Source organism: Antennarius striatus, chromosome 4, assembly GCF_040054535.1.
Source record: "Antennarius striatus isolate MH-2024 chromosome 4, ASM4005453v1, whole genome shotgun sequence".
Classification (NCBI taxonomy): domain Eukaryota; kingdom Metazoa; phylum Chordata; class Actinopteri; order Lophiiformes; family Antennariidae; genus Antennarius; species Antennarius striatus.
Genome location: NC_090779.1, coordinates 12,107,713 through 12,131,777, shown reverse-complemented (window position 1 = coordinate 12,131,777; position 24,065 = coordinate 12,107,713). Strand labels below are relative to the sequence as shown.

At 39.6% G+C, this 24,065-nt stretch overlaps 1 protein-coding gene across 2 annotated transcripts in view; it reads right to left on the bottom strand.

Moving 5' to 3' along the window:
- The window catches only part of sema3ab (sema domain, immunoglobulin domain (Ig), short basic domain, secreted, (semaphorin) 3Ab), a 43,379-nt gene that overhangs the window by 8,794 nt on the left and 10,520 nt on the right, over positions 1 to 24,065 (bottom strand). For both annotated transcript variants that reach the window (XM_068312716.1, XM_068312717.1), the window contains 7 exons: positions 13,560 to 13,916; positions 7,472 to 7,632; positions 6,963 to 7,025; positions 4,108 to 4,227; positions 2,190 to 2,280; positions 1,388 to 1,507; positions 463 to 605 (listed from right to left, as the gene is read on the bottom strand). In XM_068312716.1, coding sequence (XP_068168817.1) covers positions 463 to 605; positions 1,388 to 1,507; positions 2,190 to 2,280; positions 4,108 to 4,227; positions 6,963 to 7,025; positions 7,472 to 7,632; positions 13,560 to 13,677 — 816 coding nt within the window. In that variant the 5' untranslated portion in view covers positions 13,678 to 13,916. The remainder of the gene's footprint in view (positions 1 to 462; positions 606 to 1,387; positions 1,508 to 2,189; positions 2,281 to 4,107; positions 4,228 to 6,962; positions 7,026 to 7,471; positions 7,633 to 13,559; positions 13,917 to 24,065) is intronic.

Sequence of the window (24,065 nt, the reverse complement as noted above, 5' to 3'; positions counted from 1 at the left end):
GTTGGATTCCTGGTTAATGAATAAGAATAGGATTTAGAATGTGAAAGCTGATACGAGACGAGAGCGTTACCACAGGCACCCTATGCAGCTGGATGGTGTCGCAGACCCAATCAGTGCCAAAGCCTGGCATTAGGATAACAGTGCTGCTATTGACAGCATCCTTGCCTCTCAGGTTCTGGTGACATTTAACATTTCTCTCAGGTTTCTGTCTTCGGGGGCAATTTTAACACACACAACAAAGCCTCCGCCCCAGGCTAAAAATAATCACAGATAACAGCTCCTGAAACCTGCCATTATAAAAACCACTCAGACACCTGTCAAATGCTTTTCCAGATACAGGAGTCATTTCAAATAATTTCTGTGTAAAAGTGCACAAGTCTTTTTTCTCACTGCTTTTGTGTTTGAACGTTGAGTGAATGTTTACATGAATGTGAAGCTATACTGTAACGTGTGTTTTCGTACTTTGCAGAGCTGTCCAATACGAGCGTGCGTGGCCTTCCCAGTATGCTCTCCATCAATAGCGTTCTCTTTGAAGAACAGGTATATTTTGTCATCTTCTGGGTTGTCACTCTCTGGAATTGGATGAACGGCTACAAATCTGGGGTCTGAAATCAAGTTAGCACATGATGATGAATCCCTTTGTTGTAGTATAATAATAATAATAAAAAACTCAAAATATATTGAGGGCATTACAATGTAGGGACTACTACTATGTCATAACAACAGCAAACACAATATGCTGCATAAGCTTTGTTTTTGTCAGGAGATGAGTTAAAAAATATTGAGCCACCACCAGACACAGCACAGAGACTGAAGTTTAATGAAATACAATAACATCGTTACACAGACGAACTTTCTCAGGCCACAAGATGAGATATGATGCCTAAATTATTACTGCATATACACATTAATAGAGGATTTAAACAGCAAAAACCTCTGCAGGAATATAAAAATACATTTTATCTTCAATTATGTTGGTAAAAGTTTTACTTTCCTAAGTCTATAGTGTCCAGCCAGTCCTTTAGGTTAATTAGTTTTCTGGGGTTATCTTAGCTGAAAGATTAATACAGCTGAGTGCCATCTACGTTTGAGTGGAAAGCTGTTTCAAAGCTACAAATTTAAAGACATAAGAATAGAATATATATAAAGATTAAAAAATAGGAGGGTAAATGGGACCTTAAGACAGTCTGTACATCAGCAGCATTATTCATGACATTCTTCATGATCACAACATTCACTGAGAAGGTTAGGGATATAGTTAAATTAATACATATGCATAAATCAATAAAGAGTTGCTTGAAAGATCCAGACCTGTAAAGTGCTTTTTTTTCCAAACTGCTTTTTAATGTGATCCCACATTTAGGCAATAATTCTTCTTCATTCTCACCATTTAACCAGCGGGAGTCATGTTGCTCAGTTCTGATTGGGTGATGTTTGCCAAGAGTGCGAAATATGGCAAAGTCTCTCCCCATGAAGTCAGCTGACGTCCCAGCATACAGTTCTCCATCTACAAGACACAAATTATGTTAGTGTTGTGACACTGAATGACAAAACAGTTGGCAACAATCTTGCTCTGGTGATCCGGGTGTGAAGTCTGGGACAGTCTGGAGGATTGTTCAGAGGCTTAACAGTACAGGTAGAAAAGCTGTCCATAGAGTACACGGTGATGGACGATATGAACATCAGGAGTGTGAAATTGACATTAACATAGTAAGCAGGGCTGAAAGGTGAGGCTCAAGAAAGATGAATGGAAGGAAGGGCATATGAGGAGGGACAGGACAGAGGTGTGAGACAGGGGGAGTACATAATAATGCTGGTGAGAGGGGAAAGAGAAAGGCGAGATGAGATGATGGGTGACGGTCTGGAAAATAGCCATCTGGCAGGTTTAATGGTGTGATATAATACTTTGTGATTGGTAATAATTGGGCTTCAGAAAAAGGGCATGCTTTTTAACTCAAAAAAAGTCATCTGTCAGGCATGCACAGCACTTTAAGGAGGTGAATTCTGACTGATGAAGAGTTTACAGTCCTACTGATGAGAGTGTAAATAAAAGCTAGAGAAAATTCACTTATAATAGTTACCAGGAATGTAACGCACAGGGCAGAGGGTTTTTTCAGGAGTATCATGTTTTAAATGACCTTACTGCAACTCAAGGACAAGCCACATGCTGTATCCGGCCTCATACTCACCAATTAGCACAGAAGCAGTGAGTAGCTTGGGATCATAGGGACTCTTTCCTCTGCCGTTTTCTACACGAGTGTCCAGTCTGAACACGCTGTCCTGGAGAGTAAAAGCCACAGTGTCACACATACATGATGTTATAAAATCAAAAGTCATAAGTGCAGCAATCATTTAATTAGATTTTTGTTACAGATATACTGGCACGGAGTGATAAAAAAATGTAAAAATCTGTCTGTTCATTTATACCCTTTTATAACTTTTATGTCAAATTCCCAATCTCCTATAAAGTGTCATCAAAATTTTTCCATGTAGTTTCATGTAATCCCACAAACAGTTGTACAAAGAGCCATCAGATGCAGGGGGGAAAATATTTTCCTTTAAAAAATGGAAAATGTGAGAATACCGTACCTGTAAGGTATGATGGATATGGTTTTACATAAAAAAAATAAATTTCTTGTGACAATGGTGCAGTAAAAACCTTGATTCCACCATGCTATAAACCTGTGTATGCTGCAGCAAGTTTTCAAATCCTAACAAATTTTGAATTTGGGTTGTATGAAACATAACAAAAATCTCCAACACAATGCAAGATTCAAAACAAGTACTGATCAAACACAACAGGATGTCATTAAGATTCTTATGCAAGAGGAAGCTAGAAATGACAATGAGCAGCTGTGCAACATAAACAATTGCCTTTCTTTATATCAGGAAAAAGAAAACAGGAAAAGAGTGAGGATGAGGAAATTTAACAAAGGAACGGACTGTCTCGCCTTTAGTGAGAAGTGGAGCTGAGGTTATAACTGTCTTCTTAATCCATCACCATTGGTATGCTAGCAACTTTAGCCTAAAAATATAAAATGTTTATTGTTGCTTGGCAATATGGTCAGGTGGTCGGACTCTCATTAGCTACAGCGATCTGACTTGAACAGTACAGAAATCAACTGACAACCAAATGGATAGGGCTAAAATCAGGAGATTCTCCAGTCATGTGAGTTTGGTCTTAGCAATACATTTGTAAGTTTTTTCCTGTGTTTTTTTTTCTCTATGACCAAAGTTTGCTTTTCACAACAAAAAATTGTTTATCACTAATTATTATTAAAGAGGATTAGTTAGTTAGTTAGTTAGTTAGTTAGTTAGTTAGTTAGTTAGTTAGTTAGTTAGTTAGTTAGTTAGTTAGTTAGTTAGTTTTTCATTTATTTCAAGCAAGGCAAGGAAAAAACAAGAAAGACAAAACAAAAAAAACAAAGAACAAAATAATTAAATAAGCAAATAAATAAGCAAAGATCATAACTCAACAATACAATTCTGCCTGAAAGAGAGTGGGAAGAAGAAAATTTATGTAATCCCATCCCAGTTCCTGATTCAGAGATTAACACACTGAGCTTCATTGCTACTTCTTTTAAGGACAACTGCACAATAATTGCATGATGATGGCATCCATTCTTTTATTGTTTTTAGTTCCCTGTTTACTGTGTTTACAAGCTCAAAATAATCGTCACTACTGTAAAATATATTTGTGCCATCTGCAAATAGTATGAGTTTCAGTACTTTGGTTGTGTTAAATACTGTATATCATTTATGTACAGATTAAACAATTTTGGCCCCAACACTGACCCCTGGGGGATTTTAATGAATAGGAAAAAAGGTGGAGATTAGAGTACTGTAATTTCTTTCTCTCATGCAGAAATGACCACACAGAGGTTTTGGTTGTCAGAGTAACACACTGGAATACTGTGTCTGATTGTCTTCCTAATTCCAGAATGAAACAACTTATGCACTGAAAGTAACTTATGAGAGTTTAGCAGCCAGACATGTTCCTTCAGACTTTAAATAATTAAATTCAGGAAAGCTTTAATAATGTAAACATGCATTATTGTTGTTCACAGCAGGACAAAGCAGAGAAGAAATTGTGATGGGTGCATGTACCTCTGTCTTCTTGCCCAGCTCCAGGTAGGAACACACAGGATGGAAGGCTCCTGTCCCACATACATAGAGATGGGTCTGATTGAATGGCTGCAACACCTTGATGAAATTTGAACACTCTTGCTGATGGATCAGACAGAGAAAATTGGCATTAATAATCAAACTGTTTGCATATAACTATTTAGATACAGTTTTGTCCCAAAGCTTGTTGTGATAGCATGAGGGACATTTGGGGCATAAAAATGTAGAGAAAATGAACAATTCAACCCTAATGAAGGCTACGGGTCAGTACGTAGGTGGAGCAAACCTTTCTGTAGTTAACTGTGATTTCTAGGCACCAGTCTATGAACCTCAACCCTGTGCTGAGTAACATTAGAATAATGACATTACCATCTGTCAAACTGTTCTCTACTTTTACAGCACTTCCCACACCATCTCCACCCTGGCACACTTTCTGTCTGAGCTCAGTAACATCTTTCCTGACTTTCCTCAGAGAGTTTATGCCCATGGCCATATAATTTCTCACAAAATTGGGAAATCCATATGGAAAGATTTACAATTTAAAAAAAAAAAGCAGTCAGCAAAAGTTAACTACAGTAATCCTGCAGCAGTTAGAGAAATGCTGACCTATAATGAATCTGTCAGTATAAATCATTGATGTTCCATATTATTCATTCTGGAATCCATTGATTTTGGGCTTGCTATTGATATATTTCTTTATTACATTGTGCATATATAGGATATTATGTTTTCTTTATGTGAGTGTGTTTGTGTGTGTGTATTTGTGTATTTGTGCATGCACACGACAATCATGTGTGTTTGTTGTTGTGCTTTTCCACTGCCATGTGGCCCATTTCCTCATGCTCTGGAAGCACGTGCCTAAGCAGGCCGAAAATAAAACTGAATAAAGGAAAAGTTAATAGCATGGGAAATGATGCATGAATACATTCATCTGGATTTGCTAGAGCATCAACAGAGAACAGCCTCTGTTAATATGAGCTTTTGCTGTCATTTTAGCCGCTGCTGATATAAATGGACGGTGTGGGTCAGTTAATCTCAGCAATGATAATGTTGGTTTTAGCATGATCTCTTCGTGCTCAGCTTTTTATCATGATGATGGACACAAGATGACTCTAATTATACAGATATTAAGTTCACCAGGTAAGATGTTTTTCACTGTAGTTGTAAATAATAACACCCATATCATCATCATCACCATCATCATCATTGTCGTCATCATCATCATCATCATCATCATCATCATCATCATCATCATCATCATCATCATCATCATCATCATCATCATCATCATCATCACCACTATTAAGATGTTTGCCTTCATCACCATATTTTCACTGGATTGTGTGTTGAACTATACATGATATACTGTACAACATTTGTTCAAACTCATGCTGTCAATAAACACATTTTAATGTTATTTTGTTTTGGTTTTTTTATTCTATCTTGGCTGAGAAAAGTAAGACACATAGAGTTATATGTGCACAAAAAGGCACACAAATGAATACTCAAACAGATGATTTTTTGTTTTTCTTGTTTTTGTTGGGGGATTCATTGACTTGCACATTTATTATTCTACACATAGCAGCAGCTTTACTTTTTCTCTTCTGAGTGTACTCTCGCACCTTTCATACCCATAAGTTTTTCTTTCCTTCTTCCATCCCTAGAAGTGTTTGCTCACAGTACACCAGGGAGCATCAACAGATTCACTCTCTAGCTCTCCTCACCTCCCTTTAATTCTCACCCTCCTCCAACTATTTCACAGAGACCACCCCTTAGGGCATCTTATTCATGCCTTCCACAGTGTTTACAGAAAACACAAAAGACTTCATGGAGCTTCAAATCAACCACAGAGGAGGGTGGAATGGAAGGAGAGATTGCCCTGTTCTGACCAATACTGAAGTAGCAAACTGAGGCACAAAGACTATTGACATGACTTTACATCTTTTAGCCGCAGGCTCATTTGAGATAGAATTCATAAAAGCTTGCATGAAGCAGAATAACCTCCCAGTAACTGCAACATACAGTATGCATATGTTTTAAAGCATCTGGCCAAATACATGAACATGTGATTCTTGGCTTGTCAAAAGGTGCTTGAGTGACGCAACGGGTCAGAAAAAGCCAAGGATTAATTGTTTTGTATTGATTGATTGAGCACAGAGAGTTAAATTACTATTAGCCTAAACAAGTAAATTTAGCATGTTTTTTTTATATGTTCAACAGCTGTTTGGCAATAATCTTTCCTCTTCATTTTAATGAAGCTTTTTCAAAGCTTTGTTTTGCTCCTTAAGCTCAGACTAAAAATACCTTGACAAAGTTGAATATACAGCTGTATGACAATACGCAGGAAAATTGCAGTTTAATAACATAGGGACACTAATACTATGATCCCTGAATATATGACAGCAGTTATTGTCCATGCAGTCCCTTTAAGGCCTAGCAGAGAACACTGAGATTCCCAAGCCTCGATCTATGAAGAGGAGTGCTCTAGGGCTTGATAAGTGATTAAGGTCAAATAATGGGCTCAGTCTTGGCTCTTGGAGATTGTAATGCAACCTATAGAGTTAGGATATGTGTTGTTTATGACAGCTTGTATATGCTAACACTGATATAAACAAGTTGAAGATTAAAATCTCATATTGTCTATGATTAACATCCCATATATAGAGTCCACAGAATCCCTATTATCCCAGTGAATCTCTGAGAGAGATAACTGTACTTAGACCTCCAGTGTTACACATTTTATGTAATTCAAGAGAACAAAGACACTTTTTTTTAAAAATGAGTGGGAGTAGAGGGGCAATATGCTGACACATTGAGAGGATGGTTTTAGCTCTTACGGAGAGGTCTTTTCCTGCCCACTTGCATTCATCTCTCCTGGTGGGAGAAGCTGGCCAAGGGATCTGCAACACAAATATATTTCCTTCACATGTTAAACAAGAATCAGCCGTTGCCAGAATCAGTTTGACAGAGTAAATCGATGCAGCTATAGCCTGTGTTCATGTATGTGTACGTATGTGAGTTGAAGGGGTCACAATGCAATTTGTTATCCTGTTTGTTTCAGTTTACTCCATTATTTATCCAGGTGTGCAGAGTGACTAACATGCCTGACACAGTGTGTGATTGTGTGTGACAGCCCTGATCTGAAATATTCAAAAGGCACTTTTCTGTAGAAAATAGAAAAGAAAGTCCCGAGATACCTGAGCTCCTGACTGGTACTCTGGTTGAAGATGCATGCTCAAGCAGATATAAAGTCGGTCAGAAACGCAAACAGACTTACAGTCATGATTAATAGATAAATGGATGAAACTACTAGACAGACTGCCTGCAAATTAAATACCGGCTTCACCTTAGCATACTCTGTGCTGACGTTGAGGAGGTTAAAGGAGAAGATGTGGTCCTTGGCTCCCACCACCAGTCTTCCTTTCTCCTCATCCAACAGGAAGGTGTGGTAGGCCGAACTGTTGGCCAGACCTTCAAATGTCACCAGGTTGTTGGACTCCAACATGTCTGCAAAAAATAAAAACAAATAAACGCTCAGCATATAATAATAATAATGTTATGAAACTCTCAGTTACTGTGGGAAACATGAGAATTAAGGAAAAATATGTCTTTTGATGACTTAATTAAATTTCCACAGATGTTAAAAGAGGGGGCTTTATTTAGAAAGTTCTTCAACAATTTAAACCAACTAAATTTTTGGTTCCTACAGGTTTACCTCTTCATTCACTAGTTTGCCTGCTTAAATGTACCTCATACACTTTGGACAGTTTGTAGGTCACTGCTTTAGACTTTGAAGGTATATTAAATACATCAAAATATAACACTGGATTTTGGCAAACCTCAATAGACAAGGCTGCTTGTTCTTGTCAAAAACTCCTTCATTGCATTTTTTTGTTGTGAATCAAATTTGTTGCTGTTGGTATTGTTGTTTTGAGATTGATACCAAGATACCAAGCAAGTATGTTTTCAAACATTGGAGAATCATTGCTAAGTCAAATTGGTCTGGGCAGGTAATGACAGGAATGAGAGTTGATGATCAAGCTGTCTGCTTGGGGAAGTGACCTTAACCAGGGCAGCCAAGCAAAAGCTGGCACACTCACTGTGGAAACTGAGATGATCATGTAATGGCACACAGCTATGACAACATTTACTACACCAAACTTCAGGATCACTTAAAATGACAACACTTATTCGGACACACAACTACTGTCTAATAAAATCTGATGATCAGATATGACATTTGCTTTCACATTAACATCTTCTAATGTTGCAGTCCATAGCCTTTATGGATTACCCCCCTTCCTTCATTTTCTGCTCCAAATTTATTTTTTTCTCTCTGTCCCAGTGTCTGACTCATTTCAGATAGAGTACATGGAGAAAAATCAGGTTTCATGAAAATAAAATTGGTAAAAGTTCCATCACATTTTTCTTTAAGTGAAATAATGTCTATAGGTCACGTTAGTTTCCTGCACAAAAATGGATCAAGCTAGAACAAAAAAAAAAAGGTCAAGCACAAATAATTACAGTACTGTATGTCATAGTATGCATTCGTGAGTCACTGTATTATGTAATTAAATTACAAAATAAATGTATAAATAATACATTTAAACACTCATCTAGACGTCACAAAATAATTATTAAAAGGTGAGGAAGTCCAGCCGGAGGAAAAAACAAGGCAGTAAGAGACTGCAACATCCCGCGACACCCCTGATTTCAAAATTTTACCCTGACCTACACATTTGTGTGCCTCTGGCTTCCTGAAAATGTTGCTTTTTGTTTTGTGATCATATCTCAGCAGGTTTCAGTGATGTGTACCTAAAAAGGAATAAAAGTGAAAATTTGACCTTGACCTAGTTTTTCCAAGGTCAATGTTGTGATCTAATTTTCATCCCCTTGCCTCCCTGAATATAGCACCTTTTGTTTCGTCTTTCTAGCTTATCCAGTTCCTGAGACTTGTGCAAAAAAATGTAGTAGCCATGGTAATCAACAACCCGTGTCTCCATGACATGCCCTTCACAACAACACCATGCCACCAGTCTGCTGGTACATCTTTACTGCTCAGGGCTACATGTCTGAGAGATAAGCTATCCTCTACAGTTTGTATATCTGCTCCCATTTTAAAGCATTCTAAAGCAAATTCATTGCTACAATCTGACATTACAATTATACACAAAAACTGATGAGTCACTAGGAAAAGCAAAAGACGGATGCCTTTCAGGGACTGGCTATAACACAAACAGCATGTTTTACTAATTTGTATGTAATCTGTTCATTTAAATGAAGTAAGTAATTTCCCACAGAATGGTAATCTTGTTTTACAAATAACATGGTGTCAAGGAACAGTGGGGAAATTGCATAGATATGATAGCCATATTTAATTTTATCCTCTATGCACATCCACCATCTCCACATCTATCCACGGTAGGCAATACCATAGCAACAGACCATTCAACAGACACTACTTCCAAGTCATTAAAAACAATTTTTTCAAGAAACAGGTACTGTGTATATATATCGTGTGTTGATCTGTGTGTGTTTATGGAGCATGCGATGAGATGTGTTATTAGAACGGAACAGACAGTTTTGAAGCCATTCAAGAGGTAACATGTCTGAACTGGTGTCCCCTCTGGTTAAATACACACGTTGACACCCACTGCAAGGATGAAGGAATAGTACTCTCCTATTTAAGATGGAACTTCAAAGTAAAAATCCAAGTATTACTGCAAAGCTGGTTAACACACCACAGGCTCTGAGAAACATTTAACAATAACAGTTTCATACTAATGCCCCATTATTAAAAAAAACAAATACTTCCATGCAGACAAACAAAGAAACAGAAGGACAGGTGGGAAGATGTGGGCTTCTAACAGGTGTCAGCTGCTGCCCTTTTGCTCATTTTCTCTTTACCCCCATAACTGTTGAAGTAGGTAATAAAGAACTCTTCAAATGACACTTTCACCAGCTGTTTCTGTTTCTGTGTTACTTTCCTTTTATAGGTTTTCCCTTTTACCAGCTACACTCCCTTTCTTTCAGCTTGTCTCTGTTACCTATATTCTCTACTGACGGAATTGTGAGTGAAAGGCAGAGAGAGAGCAGAAGAGCGGGAGTGAAAATGGAAAGAGAGAGTGCAAGTTAAGGGGGCAGATGCAATGGATGCAAAAAAAATCAACAATCCCATGTGGGACTGATAAAAATAAACTCTTTTAGCCTACATTCTCTCTGTCTTTCTCGCTTTCTCTTTTCCAACTGGAGGGCACACAAAGTGTTATCTAAGTGCCTCCTAAATAAAAGCAGTAACACAGAAACAATAACCCACATGTGGCACAGCAGTATAAGGGAACACTGGTTGGCCTTGGTTCAGTAGCTTCACTGATGTTCATTGTTTCCATGACTAAGTGTATGATTGCACATTGACAAAACACAGCTATCACTATGTCAGTGACAGTGAATACAGTTACTAATTCACTTATGCCTGAGGGGAAACAGCAAAGCTTCATAGGTTAAGCAATTTGCTCAGTGTCAAGTGGAAATGCAAGCAAATATCTCTCAGACTGGTCTAAAAATTTTACTTGTTTGAGAGTGACGGCTTTAATTATGAACCATAATCAGAATATATTTACATTTTTCAATAAACCAAATCAGTGTCATACTTTCTGAACTACATACAGTATGTAAGTATTCACAATAATTTATTATCGACATGCATCATCATATGATAATTTAGGTTTTGATCATTTTAAAAAAATTTTTTAATATCATATTATGGTTTGTATTGATTTTTGGAAAATGCTTTTATCCATATTCTGAAATGGACTCAGAACCCTGCACAACATGATTCCTTTTCATAAGCTGACAACCATGGTCACTAGAGAATATCAGTGGATATATTGAGTGACTAGGTGATTTTATTCTTCACAGCATCTTGCTTCTCAGTCAGAAGTAATGAAGTGGAAGGAATACAAAGATTCTTCTAAGGCATCCTGGAAGAACAGATCGAACAACAACCGAACACTAATAAACATCCTGAATGTGCCTCCTACTTAAAATCGTTTCCAGAACCTAAGAAAGGCTCCAAACATTCAATGTGTGTGAGACACCTTCTTGTGAACTGTTAAGGGACATTCAGAGTTCAGATGTAGACACTACAGTGTTCTCCATCTCTGGAACAGAGGCACCTACCTTCTGTACTTCTTGGCCATGTTTTTTCAATGGTATCCTGTGGATATACTGTATATGTGGGCTTGTATGGAATCTGCTGATTCTGGTCAGGAAATGGGTGGACAAGTCAAAGAAGGATTACTTTTGGCAGTAAACTCTCATCCTAAGTAAAAAACCTATTTTCCCTGTCTTGGACAGTAAACAACATGTGTTCTATTTATTGAGGGAAATGAACTAAAAACATATGGATGTATGTTTACTTCCTCAATTGTCCGTGTACTTCAGAGGTGACAATTTATCATTTTGTGTCATATATATCACATGTTAGATAACACCATCTGTCATTCTGTGGTACACTGTGAACTCACGGCCGTCCACTGCCTCATCATCACCCGGCCATGTAGATGTTGATACAGTTGGACCTTAGCTCATGTTTATGTAGCAATGGGGGTACCATTATTATCTTCCCACCCAGCGCAGTCGCCTTTCTACCCTTTGACCCTCCTGCTCAAAGATCTGTTGGAATCTCCAATTGAGCAGAGAGATTAGAGACGTGTGGTTATATGTGTGTGGTGGTGATGGTGGTGATTGGGGTAGGGAGGGGGTAGGGAGACACAGTCATTTGAGGATGTACAGATTTTCCCAGAATTCCCAGTGACCTGCAGGGGTCACAGTCCCCCCAACTCACAGTCCCATGTGTGCAGGATCATACTTTCTTTACTAAGGATTGTCATTTCAGACCATTCGTGTTGGCAAGCTGAACTGTCCTGCAGTCCACCATAGTGATTCATCTGGTTTCCTCCTTTCTCAGAGTAATAGAGAATCTGTTTCTGCTATAAGAGATATAATAAATTATTTATATGATGGCATAAAATATTTATAGCGCAATAATCCCATGTCACTTGCCTAATGGGACGTACAGCAATAACGTTTGATGAAATTCTACGTTATTTTATGAGTAATATTTCCAGGGATGCTGTCAAATATTGTCTGCATCTTATTACATTTACATGACATGAAATTGAAATACTGAATATGAAATGAATAAGTAAGCTTTCCATTCACAAGTCTAAAATTTAATGAAGATATCACTACATGGGCGTGTCTCACCCACCTGACGGTATGTTATATTAAATGTTTAATCTTCACAGGTATCATTATCTATCTACAGATGGCCACTATTTATGTGTGCATTTGTGCCTGCCCACCTTGCATGTGTGTATAATTACGGATCTCACAGCAATGAGCAAGAAACATTTCTCTTTGGGGAAGCCATCTGCTGAAACAGACCTGCACCATTCATCCTCAGTATAATTACCATGCAGGGAAAAACGGATCGGACAAATGATGTCCAGGAAAGAGGAAGAAAAGAAGGGAAGAAGGAGAGAGAGAGAGAAGAGAGAGAGAGAGAAGAGAGAGAGAGAGTGAGAGAGAGAGAGAGAGAGAGGAGAGAGAGAGAGGAGAGACGGAGAGAGAGAGAGAGAGAGGAGTAGACGAGAGAGAGAGAGAGAGAGAGAGAGGGAGAGAGAGAGGAGAGAGGAGAGACGAGAGAGAGAGATGAGAGAGAGAGAGAGAGAGAGAGAGGCGAATAATACCAGACATGTCTGGTATCACTTTTCATTGCACAACTGACAATATTATATGAGGTATATGATCAAAAAACAAGTACAGAGAGCTGGGAACAGAGACTGCGGCGAGGAGATACTAATTCATTCACCTCATACAGTAAATGAAGTTAATAATGTTCATAAATGTCACTAAGCTGTTCTCTTATTGTCATTGTATTGCATTTAGCAAATCATCAACTCTCGATTCCTATGAAATCATTCCCAAAGAGACGTCGTCATGGACCGATGAAAGTACAGTATCTATTTTTTACTGCAGCCACAAGGTTGAAGCCAAACTGACTGAAGTGGAAGATAAATGCAATATTTGGAGGAGTTATCTGCTTGACTGAATGAACATTAAAAGACCAACTGCTTTATATGATCAAACATGTCAACCAACCCAAAGCTGACATGCAGTATTAAATTTTTAATTGAAGTTTTGAAGTCTTTCAGCTGCATGTACTTTATGTTTATACAGGTGCCTTACAAGGACATCTAGGATTTCACAATACACCATCTCTGGATAAGGAATTTTAGTCCAGGAGAATTTAAATCTACAAGAAACAAGGCCCAATGATATCTTAGGTCCGTCTGAGAGAAAAAGGTACAAATCTGAAATGATAAAAGATTTACAACTTAAGAAAGGAATTATCAATGCAGGAAACTTACCTTTATAGGAGAGTTTTAGCCGGGGGACATTGTTCTTGGTCTGCTGGGCTCTACTGTTTTTTGTACTGAGCAGGACCACCCCACACAGCAGTATAGTGCTGCCCCAAAGAGAGCCCATGGTCCCAGGACAACGGAGGCCACAGACGTCCTTTAAAAACACACCTCCAGTGTGGCCAGTTTCAGGTGTGGTGTGACCAAAGAAATGCTGTTAGTTAGAAGAATACTCCTACTGTCCACTGAATATGAAGAAATGTTGGAGCGTCAATCCAGACTGTTCCTCATCAGGACTTGCACCTTTCAACTTCCTGAAAGGGGTCACAATCTTACACTAGAGTCCAATTCCAGGAGAGACAGGACCTGTAAATCAGAGTTGGGGATTACAGTCCAATGTCACCACAGGTGAGTTTCCCACATGGAATATCCCCTGTAAACTTAATCAGACTGAGCAGAAAATAATTATCTTCACCACCCTGAAAAAATGGGAACACTGAAATTGTCTGGGTATGACTGCCATAGTTTTCAGTCCTTGTACCTAAACGGCATGTGTCTCAGTCTCAGCAGCCAACTACATTATCTGGTCTCTATCTTCAGGTAAGGAGAGAAAAACAGTTCCAGTTTGTTCAACTGTTAATCCAGTCTGCGTTTAAAAATAAGTGCTCTCCACTCTCTCTCTCTCTTCTCTCTCTCTCTCTCCCCCCTGCTCTAGATAAGTTCACCTCCACTCAGCACAGCTCCGTCCTGTCCTCACAGCTCAAGGCACACAGTGCAAATGAAACAGCTGGGGCAGACAGCACAGTCAGAGTGAAGAGAGAGAGAGAGAGAGAGAGAGATAGAGAGAGAGAGAGAAGACGAGAGAGAGAGAGAGAGAGATGAGAGGGAGAAGAGAGGAGAGAGAGGGAGAGAGAAGAGAGACGAGAGAGAGAGAGAGAGAGAGAGAGAGAGAGAGAGAGAGGGAGAGAGGGAGAGAGAGAGAGAATTGATTTTTAAAATCACATTCATTCAAGATAGTTACAATTAAGAGAGAAAGAGATTTTCTGATTTTTAATTTTCAACATCACGTTTATTTCAATCTATAAAACTCTTGGTCTGTAAAAACTGGTTCGCCACTTCTTGTTTTACTTCATATAAAGCTGACACTATCCAGAAAACATTTTGAGGTCAGGGAAAAAATTTGTCTACTTTTGCCCTCGAACCTAATCTGTCTTGCAGGAATTTTTGTATCTTTTGCGAATCAGATTTTACTGTCACGGTCTCTTTCAGACTGTTGTCATTATCGTTCTCAGAGCTACTTTGTATCAGGAGATTTAGAGAGAATGAGAGAGCGAAAGAGGAGATGAGAGGGAGAGAGAAGAGAGAGAGAAAGAGAGAGCGAAAGAGAGAGGAAGAGAGAGAGAGAAAGAGGAGGGAGAGAGAGAGAGAGGCAAGAGAGAGAGAGAGAGAGAGAGAGAGAGGAGAGGAGAAGAGGAGAGATGAGGAGAGAGAGAGAGAGAGAGAGAGACGAGAGAGTAGAGCAGGATTAGGAAATGAAGACAGCAGTGTACGTGGGAGAAAGGGTGAGACAGAGCATGGAATTCAAAAGATTAGAGAAAACAGTGAATAGGAGTAAGTACTGTAAGGACTGCTCGTTAGAGGTTAGAATGACTAAGAGAGCATGGAAGAAGAACACTCTTAAAAACATCTATCTTTGAGATGATATTGCAAAACAGACTACAGTGTATTTTGCAACTTTGAAACACAATTAAAAGTGTTTAATAAAACTGGGGGCACATTAAAGCAGTACATGACTCAAGCACAAGTTATCATTGAATTTGCAGGAAATCAATTATATTGTGAGACTGTTTGTTAAATTCACCTTCAGTAAAATTGTCTGTACTCCAACTCCATATTCTACTGGGCAGAAAGAATCCTTTATATTCATTATACTTTTTACCAAGATTTTCTGATTGAATCCTGCTGAAAATCATTTCAATCACTCCCCACTGTTGTTTCCTTCTTCAGTTTATCGTGTCCCCTCCTCTGTTATTTTTTTTTTGAGGGGGGGGGCACAATATTAAAAGAAACCCATTTCTCAGCCACCCTGTCTGTCTCAATCATGAATTTAATATTATAGTTATAAAAAATTGTTATGTGAAATATTTGTTATGACAATTCAAAACATTAATTATGTTATGTGGTTATATGGTGTTATGTACTTTTAGTCTACAATACTGTACAGTCATGGCCAATTCAATTTATCACCTGACATCACCTCAGCATCTAAAGACAAAATGGGTACAGTAAATGCCACTGAAATTATCTGACATTTGAATTATCTGAAGACCACCTTATTCTAAGATGTTCTGACAATTGTCAGAACATAAATTATATTTGGGAGCACCTGTGCGACTAGGGAAAAAAATCTCTTTCTCTCTTTAAAGAAGGGGTCACCAAATGGCGGACCGCAGTACAGATCCAGACCGCATGATAGTTCTGTCCGGACCCGTAACCACTCCATGATAAATTCACGAGAGTAGATTTTCTTGGTGCATTTTTACTTGCAGTTCAAGGTTACAGACGGCGGGCACTGCTCCTCCAGTTAATACGGTAATAGTGCCACTCAGTTCAGCCAGTTCAGATCGTTTGTCTACCCTGCGCTGTCAGCGTATCAGGAAGTGAGACAGCTGGTTGCCGCTGTGAGTTTACCGCCACAGCGGAGCACAGCAGAAGGGAGACAGCATAGCTGCAAACAAAGGGAGGTTAACAAGGAATGAATGGAACAAATTTTTATTTTTATTCCTCTGTCATGCAGTTCAAACCCATTTTTACCTCGTATGGTCTGAACACGTAGCATGAATTAAAAGTGGTAACATGAAGCGCCACTATGAAACAAAGCACAGATCTTTTGCGCAGAATTATCTCCTGAAGTCCAAGCTGGGGGCAAAATGACCGAGAAAAATGCAAACAAATGTTCACTAAAGGCATGGTGGAGTTTGGGGCAACATAAAACATCTTTTAGTGATGGTACAGTTGTGAATAAGTGCTTAAAAGTTGTTGCTGACATTTTGTTTGGGGGAAAACAGAAAGATGAGATGTGTGGAAAAACGTCCAACGTCAGCTTCAACAGCAACCAGAAAGTCAGAAATAATAACATCTTGATGCAGCTATTCAGAGAGCACCATGCATATCTGTGGCCATTGATGAGTTGTAGTTTGTGTGTGTGTGTGTGTCAGGTTCCTTCACAAAGATACAGTAAGGAGCTCTTTGCTGAGTAAAACACCACTATGAAACACACACAAGGGGAGAGGACATACATGCAGCAATAAAAGATGCTGATCAAGTCCAGTGGTCTCTTTTACCAACATTACAGAGACCACCACAAGGTGACCACTATAAGGGGTGCCCAGGCACAAGGTGTGCCCAGGCACAAAGTGTGCCAAGGCACACCTTGTGCACAAGGTTACTTGTGTACAAGTAAATGACTGGCAGGCCACATGCCCCTTTCTCTCATGAAGAAAGTTCTGTTTGCATTTTTCCCCTGAAAGAGCCAGTTTTTATTCATGCTTTCTGAACATGTTAATGTTTTTTTACTTGAAGTGTAGGCCTTCAGTTCTTTGGGCTGGGATGTCTTTAATTTACGAGAAAAAGGATTATTCTGCTCTTTTTGCACTTTATTTTTTAATTCTTACTTTTGTGTGTTCTTCAATCTAACATAAAGGCTTAAAATGTATTTTCCTGGGTCTACTTTCATTTATGGTGAGGTAAAAGAGCTAGCTGTGCACTCACTTAAACACATCCTGCATTGAAAATTGACAATAAATGATAATGTGGATATAGTGGCCGGCTATAAGACACAAACTGGACTTGGGTTCGGACCTTTTACTAAGGGGAAATTTTTTTAACCGGACCTCTGTGACTTTTAATTGAATACCCCTGGTGTAGAAGGTCCTCCTGAGAAGAACTCTGTTGCTGGGCCTTCAGCAAAAAAGTAGATGAGAGAGGAACTGAGAACCAGGAGACCCAACTCATGTTACAAACATGTTTACAAAAGTGTTGATGGTTCTGTGAATAAAATACATGCCATGTTACATATATTGTCTGTACGCCTTGCTTTTAGGTAGGTGCTCCTAAAGTCTTTGCTGGTGCTACTAACCTGTAAATTTGGGAGCACCAGTGCAACCAAGGAAAAAAGTTAATTTCAAGGCCTGGATAGTCACTTAATCATAAAAACAGATTGATCGGGTATTTAGTAGCTACTCCATCATAGTCTAAAGGGCAGATTCCTCTGTTTTCTCTTACGCCATCACAAATGAGATGTCAATCTCACTCAAAAAACAAGAGCATCAGTGAGCTGATTCGTTCTTGAAGTGAATGAAAATGACTATAGTGACAATGGCATGGTTAACACCTCTAACAGGCTGTGTCCATCTAGACAAAGAGCCATCAGACAGTGGGAGGAGAGCTGAACTAATCCTGTACTGAGTGGATGGGCCTCACGGTTATGCTAATGTAGGATGGTGCTGAGAGGTTCCATGGAGAACAGTGGAGACAATGGAGAACAAGTATCTCTGCCTCCCAAACAGACTGGATCAGTGGCTGAAACAGGTAGATCATTCTTTCTCCTCGGTGGCATTGACCTACCAGTTCATTATTCTAGGAATCATGATAAAATGTCTCTCCGCATAACTACTGACCATACTCCTTACATGCTGATAAATGCAAAGTGTTGTAATGCATTTGACATTTGTAAAGTAGATAACATCAACTATAGCTTCCTATACTGTGAAGAATCAATAATGTCACATCAATAACTAATTAATTACATTAATTACAATAATGTCACTACTAATCAGGTTTGAATCTGATCAGAAATGTAAATGCACACTTAAATAATTACCTACTAAATCATCCTGGCCCTTCCTCAAAGTGAAATAGGACAGTGTGACAATATTCACAAACTTTATTCAGATTCATACTCACACAAAATTTTTGAATAAGATCTTCCTTAGGTCTGAGGTTATCTTATGGTTCAAAAATAAGCTGAGTAACATAATTTCATTAAGAAGAGAGACATGTTTTTGACTATACATTGGTGTTTCAAGGAGATTCTTCCAACTGAAGCACCAATTCAGCCCTGTGGTCTCAACTCTTACATTCACAAAAGAATCAGAACACTCAGACCATCTCAGAGTTCATCAACTCACATGAGGAAGAGTGTCAGGGAGGGACTTGAGGAGAGGTCTGGTATGTTTGGAAATGGCACTGATGAGTGTGGTAGAATGGGAACAAGTACAGGAATCTGTCAATACCCATTTAAACCAGGAGCCCACCTCCCTCTCAATAACAATTCTCACCCACCTCAACACACCTCCTGCCCACACAAGTACAACCCCAACTCTCTGATCTCTCCACAAAGAAGCTGCTTTTCCCTGAGCATCACCCAATTCTATAACCTTACATACATTAACTCTCAACTGCCATCTAGCTCTCCACCTGTGCATCCCACAAAGAAACACTGTTTTGCTCACTTTATCCATTCATCAATCTCTCTGTCCACACTTTACCTCCCAGAAAGCAGGGAGCATATTCTCCTCAATGGGAGTATTTGGCTCAGCAAAAATGAACCACAAGCCCACAACTACCAGCCACCTACAATAGTCTTTACAGTCTGCATATTTTCACCCTATATCCACCCACCAGGCTGCAGTTAATACTAGCTTTCATGACGAGTAATACCAAATTATTGAAACAGGTAGCATGCAACTAAGAAAAAATCATCAGTAAACCACTTACAATATTTTGGGAATCTGCAAAGAACAGCTAGTTAGAATGGGTTTTATAAGAGGATTGATCAAGATAGTCAAGTTCCACATGCCTTCAGTTCCTTCAAGTAAGAATTTAATTGTATGAAATGTAATTCCTCTGCCCAAACCTGACCAGAGGACATATTTGATGCAGTTTGCTCCATTGCCATGGATATTGGGTTGCTGCCGATGACAGGTCTGATGTATTGGCATTGTGGTTACACACACGCACACACACACACACACACACACACACACACACACACACACACACACACACACACACACACACATACACACATACAAACACACACACACACACACACACACACACACACACACACACACACACACACACACACACACACACACACACACACACACACACACACACAAACATGCAGTAATGGAAGCCAGCTGTGTGAGCCATAGGGTCTTAGCATGAAAGAACATGGGAAGGCTATTTGTAGTACGTACTCGAATCAGTTCAAGTCCTCACTAACTTGCCCTAGGGGCGTCACAATACCATATTAAAAACACACACACATCTAAACAATGCTAATGACAACTGCTTATATCAACAATTGTTACAGAATAAAACAAGACAGTCAGAAACTGCAACATCCCGCAACACCCTTGAATTCAATATTTTACCCTGATCTACACATTTGTGTGCCTCTGGCTTCCTAATAATGTTGCTCTTTGTTTTGTGATTACAGCGCACCCTCATTCCTTGCGGTTAATGCGTTCCAGGAACCACACATGATTAATGAATTCCACAATAGAATGACGAACAATTATCTTATTATTTACGGTGATTTAAACGTTTATGAACCCTCCATTAAACCATCTTCTATCTGTATTACCTTTTCCCACGCTCTTATCGTCTGTTTAAAGCACTTTGTGTCTCACGGAAGTCCGAGACTCACGGAAAATGCCGCACTTCCGGATAATAGAATGCGCCAATAGAATGCGCGTACGGTATCATGTGACTGCCAACCAAAAATCTGCGATGAGTTGAAGTCGCCAGCATTGATGCGCGAATGCGCGAGGGCGCACTGTATATGTCATCAGGTTTCAGAGATGGGTACCTAAAAAGGTATACAGTGCGCCCTCGTTCCTTGCGGTTAATGTGCTCCAAGAACCAGGAGGGCGCACTGTAAAAGTGGAAATTTGACCTTGATGTAGTTTTTCAAATTCAAGGTTGTGATCTAATTTTCATCCCCTTGCCTCCCTGAATATAACTCCTTTTGTTTAATATTTATATCTTATCCGGTTCCCGAGATACGTGCAGAAAAATGTACAAAAGTTAAAATTTGACCATGACATAAGTTTTCTTAAGGTGTTCATCTCATTTTCATCCCCTTTGTCATCCGAGTAATATGCTTTTTCTTTCATTTTTCTATCTGCAACAATTGTGCAGATATTTGGTGGATGGACTGACGAACACACAAACATTGACAAATACAATACATCACCGCTTTGAGGGATGTAATCATACTCGAGTGCATCTGTCACCGCTGTCAAACAAAGTGTGTAAAAACTCTTTTCCACTCCAAATCTTCCATGTCAGCAGACTCCCAACAGTATGGCATACATAAAGAGTATGCATGACTGAATAAACCACATTCTGTTCGTGATTTATTCTTTCTTATTGAAAAATTTATGAAAAATAAAGCAAAAACCCAAAGTTATGAATAAATTACAGATAATAAAGCAACATATTTAACATAGAAGCAACCACCCCTACTGTGGCAACCAAAGGCCTGCACTATGGCAAATCTAACAGCACATACTTACTCAGGTCCAATGATGATGCAGAGAAAATATATACCCTTTAAAACATCAGGATGTAAGGACAATTCTCAATTTCTGTCTCAATATTACTTTTGTAACGAAAAATATCATCAGACTTGACATGAGAAGACACTGCTGCGTCGTTTGGATGAGGCTCTTTCTTTCAGCATCCACATGAATTTATCATCATCCATCAATATTTCAACCTTCAGGCTACCTACCTCTCACCTCCACAGGGAACAACAAAAACACACAGCCTCTCTCTGACTTGCGTGTAAGCACCTACAAAGAACAAGGGCAGGGACTGTGACAGGTCAGACAAGACACATTGCTCTTTAAAATAAGACTCTTTTTATCATGTGCTTGCATAACACAAGGCACCACATGAAAATAGTGCAGACTAGCACAAGGTTGTGTGTGATCTACGAACACAATGTAATGTTTGTGAGCAGAACTTTCAACAACTGGGGGGGGGGAGCAGAACATTATTGTGACATACTTATTATTTGCCTTTCTTCTTCATGATTCCAGTGCAAGATCAGCAATCGCACACCGAGTCAAAATTGTTAGACTCATTGCACAATATTCTCTCTAAGCATTTTTAACAATCAACAAAGATATGTCATGTTGTTGAAATAGGCAGATGTTGTGTAGCACACTTGGCAAAAACATTCAATTTCCTTTACATGCTGAGATTCCTGAAGGCATTCCTTCGGTAGCAATCACAGTCATCTAACTTCTGTCCTTAACAGTAGTTGTCCAAGATGAGCTTTTTTGGTTGTTAGACACAAACCAGACATACAGTGTAGCTGAAGTTATGCCCCTGGAGAATAATATTAGTACAAATCCTTCCTTAGAAAGAAACCAACTAACACTTGATCTATGATCCTGCATGACTTGTCCAAATACCTTTTCATAAACCCAGTTTGGACACTGTAAACTATTCCTCTCTCCTAATGGCTTGCTGATGATTATCTACACTGATCCAGAAGACACAGAGAAATAGTTCCTGTCTACAATAAAAGCAGATACATTTTAGATACAGTTGTAACTGTCTTAAAATGGTCAGTGAATAAATGTAATTACAGCGGATCATGTTCTCTATTTTATGGCAAACAAGAAATGTTTATTGTGGACCGAAAAATGCAACAATGGGACCCAATCAATCAGTCTAACTACATTATACTGCACAATCGATATAAATCATCCATCCATCCATCCATCCATCCATTAATCTTATCCGTAGTCGGGTCACGGGGGCAGCAGCTTCAACAAGGAACCCCAAACTTCCCTTTCACTGGCCACATCCACCAGCACTGACTGGGGGATCCCAAGGTGCTCCCAGGCCAGTGTTGAGATATAATCCCTCCACCTGGTCCTGGGTCTGCTCCAAGGTCTCCTCATCTGGACCCAGGAATACCTCCCTAGGGAGGTGTTCCTGGAGGCATCCGCAACAGATGCCCAAACCACCTCAGCTGACTCCTTTCGACACGAAGGAGCAGCGACTCTACTGTGAGCCCTTCACGAATAGCAGTGTTTCTCACCCTATCTCTAAGGGAGACACCAGCTATCTGCCTGAGAAAGCCCATTTCCATCGCTTGTATCCGCAATCTTGTTCTTTAGGTCATGACCCATCGCTTATGACCATAGGTAAGTGTAGGAACAAAGATTGAACGGTAGATGGAGAGCTTTGCCTCTCGGCTTTGCCTCAGATTTGGAGGTGCTGATCCTCATCCCTGCCGCTTCACACTTGGCTGCAAACCAGATCAGTGAGTGCTGCAGGTCATAGGCTGATGTTGCAAATAGGACCACATCATCTGCAAAAGCAGCGATGCAATCCTCAGCCCACCATACTGTAACCCCTCCTCACGACTACATCTCGATATCCTGTCCATGAAAATCACGAACAGAATGGGTGATAAAGCGCAGCCCTGGAGAAGGCCAACAGCCACTCGGAACGAGTCTGACTTATTGCAGAGAATCTGAATGCACCTCTCACTTGGGGCATATAGGGATTGGATGGCCCTAAGGAGAGGTCCCCTCATCCCATACTCCCGCAGTACCTCCCACAGTAAGTCTGTGTGGACCCAATCGCACGCCTTCTCCAAGTCCACAAAACACATGTAAACTGGATTGGCATACTCCCAAGCCCCCTCTAGGATCCCTGTGAGAGTAAAGAGCTGGTTAATTGTTCCGCTCCCAGGACCGAACCCACATTGTTCCTCCTCAATCTGAGGTTGGACAATCGGCCGTACCCTCCTTTCCAGCACCTTGGAGTAAACTTTCCCAGGGAGGCTGAGGAGTGGGACGCCCCTGTAGTTGGCACACACCCTCTGGTCCCCCTTTTTGAAAAGAGGAACCACCACCTCAGTCTGTGATGGAAACACACAAGCTAATTCTGTTGATTATCTCAGCTCAGAGTGACAGCAGTCTAGACATCACATGGATCACCTCCTTCACACTAACAGAACTAACTGACACGACCATTTACCTTACATTCTTCATCCACAGACTTGAGCACTGCTTATACTATATCATTTGATTGCCTGTGCATCTAATGCGTCCATCCCATTGTTTGTCTCAGGTTGAAGCCATCATGAAAAATGTCTATTTGGAAAGGTAGACAAAGGGAACGATAAAGCTCTAAACTGTAGCCCAGAATGCAATGGTACACCCACAGTAGACATAACAATAACTTCTAGGTCAAAATGTGACTCACTCTAACCTCTTTTCTCCACTCATGTAGTGCTGATGGAAACGCAGTGAGCAAGGACATGAGGTACTGCTTCCAGTTTTAAAACTTACAATTTTTTACTACAATATTTTCAGACATTTATCTCAACGTTTGAGTATAGAAATATTTTCCAGCATCTGATATTTCTATGGTTTTGCTCTTTTTCAATTAAAAATGTTGGTGGGGAAAACACTT